Consider the following 1,393-nt stretch of genomic DNA (forward strand, 5'->3'; position numbering starts at 1 on the left):
ACTAAGCCATCAGAAAGAACGATTACACAACATTTGCAGCAACATGGACAGGACTGGAGGAGATTATGCTAAGTGAAATAAGTCAAGCAGAGAAAGACAATTGTCATATGGTTTCACTCATTTATGGAACATAAGAAATAGGAAGATCGGTAGGTGAAGGAAGGGAAGAATGAAGGGGGGTAAACAGAAGGGGGAATGAACCATGAAAGACTGTGGACTCTGAGATACAAACCGAGGGCTTCAGAAGGGAGGAGGGTGGGGAATTGGGATAGGCCAGTGATGGGTAGTAAGGAGGGCACATATTGCATGGTTCACTGGGTGTTATACGCAACTAATGAATCATGCAACTTTACATCAAAAACTAAGGATGTACAGTACGGTGACTAACATAACATAATAAAAAATTATTTTTAAAAATTCTAATTTATAGAAACTATAACTTTTTCTGTATATTAAGTTGAGCTCATGCAATCAATAAGTTACAAATATGAGAAATAGGATTTTTATTCAGTGGGAAAAAACAAAGTTACTTAAAGAAGAAACTTCCTCAAAAAATTATGTTTTTAAACTCTAGTTTATTGGAAAGATAAGAATTTAACACAGTGACCTGAATCAAAATTCTACCATTGCCTTCACAGGAACCTGTGACTCCTGGCAGTGCTGTTATGTGCAGACCAGTGTCTGGAAATGGCAGCTGGAGACAGATAGGTCTTACCAGTCTAAAGGCACTCGCTACCATAATCAGCCCACACTTCTCCTGGATATTATCCACATCGGCAAAAGCAGACCATCCCCTAAACCAGGCCCTAATGCCTTGGGCAGAGAGGCCAAAGTCATCTAGTCTTCATAAACAGGCAACAACCCTACCACTTTCATCATTAATAATTCTTGCAATGCAGAGTCTGTTATAAACCAGGGGTTATGGTGACCTCTACTTATCCAGTTAAATTGTGATTTAAAAAGATATCAGAACATCAAATTAAAGCAAAACAGTTGAATTAAGACCCTGAGTTCTCCCCAGTTATTCCTTACGAAAGCATCAATTCTATCCATTAAAATGACAGTCTCTTAACTCTAAATAAATAGAGTTTAACAATTTCAAATTTCAAAATTTAAAACCTTCCACATGACTGTTGTATAATAGTGAAAAAGATAATATAAAAAATAAATCTCTTTGACAAGTACACATTCAATAATCTCACTATATATAACTTCAAGGAGCCCATGTGCTATATCAAAAACATACACAAATAACCTAATCTATTTCAATTGTTAAAGAGAAAAAAGAGTATTTTACAACTCTAGTAATAAAAACATACTACACAATGTACACAAACAAGTTAAATTAGTACATAAAAATAAACAGTAAAAAGAATTAAGTACTTTTGCTTTG

The 1,393-nt window shown here is 35.0% G+C and overlaps 1 protein-coding gene across 1 annotated transcript in view; it reads left to right on the top strand.

Moving 5' to 3' along the window:
- LOC103680931 (serine protease 52-like) overlaps positions 1-911 on the top strand; it is a 16,610-nt gene extending 15,699 nt beyond the window's left edge. The window contains exon 5 of the mRNA XM_040636159.1: positions 628-911. Coding sequence (XP_040492093.1) covers positions 628-911 — 284 coding nt within the window. The remainder of the gene's footprint in view (positions 1-627) is intronic.
- The last annotated feature ends 482 nt before the right edge of the window (positions 912-1,393 follow it).

The sequence above is a fragment of the Ursus maritimus genome (assembly GCF_017311325.1).
Source record: "Ursus maritimus isolate PB19 chromosome Y unlocalized genomic scaffold, ASM1731132v1 scaffold_Y8, whole genome shotgun sequence".
NCBI lineage: Eukaryota > Metazoa > Chordata > Mammalia > Carnivora > Ursidae > Ursus > Ursus maritimus.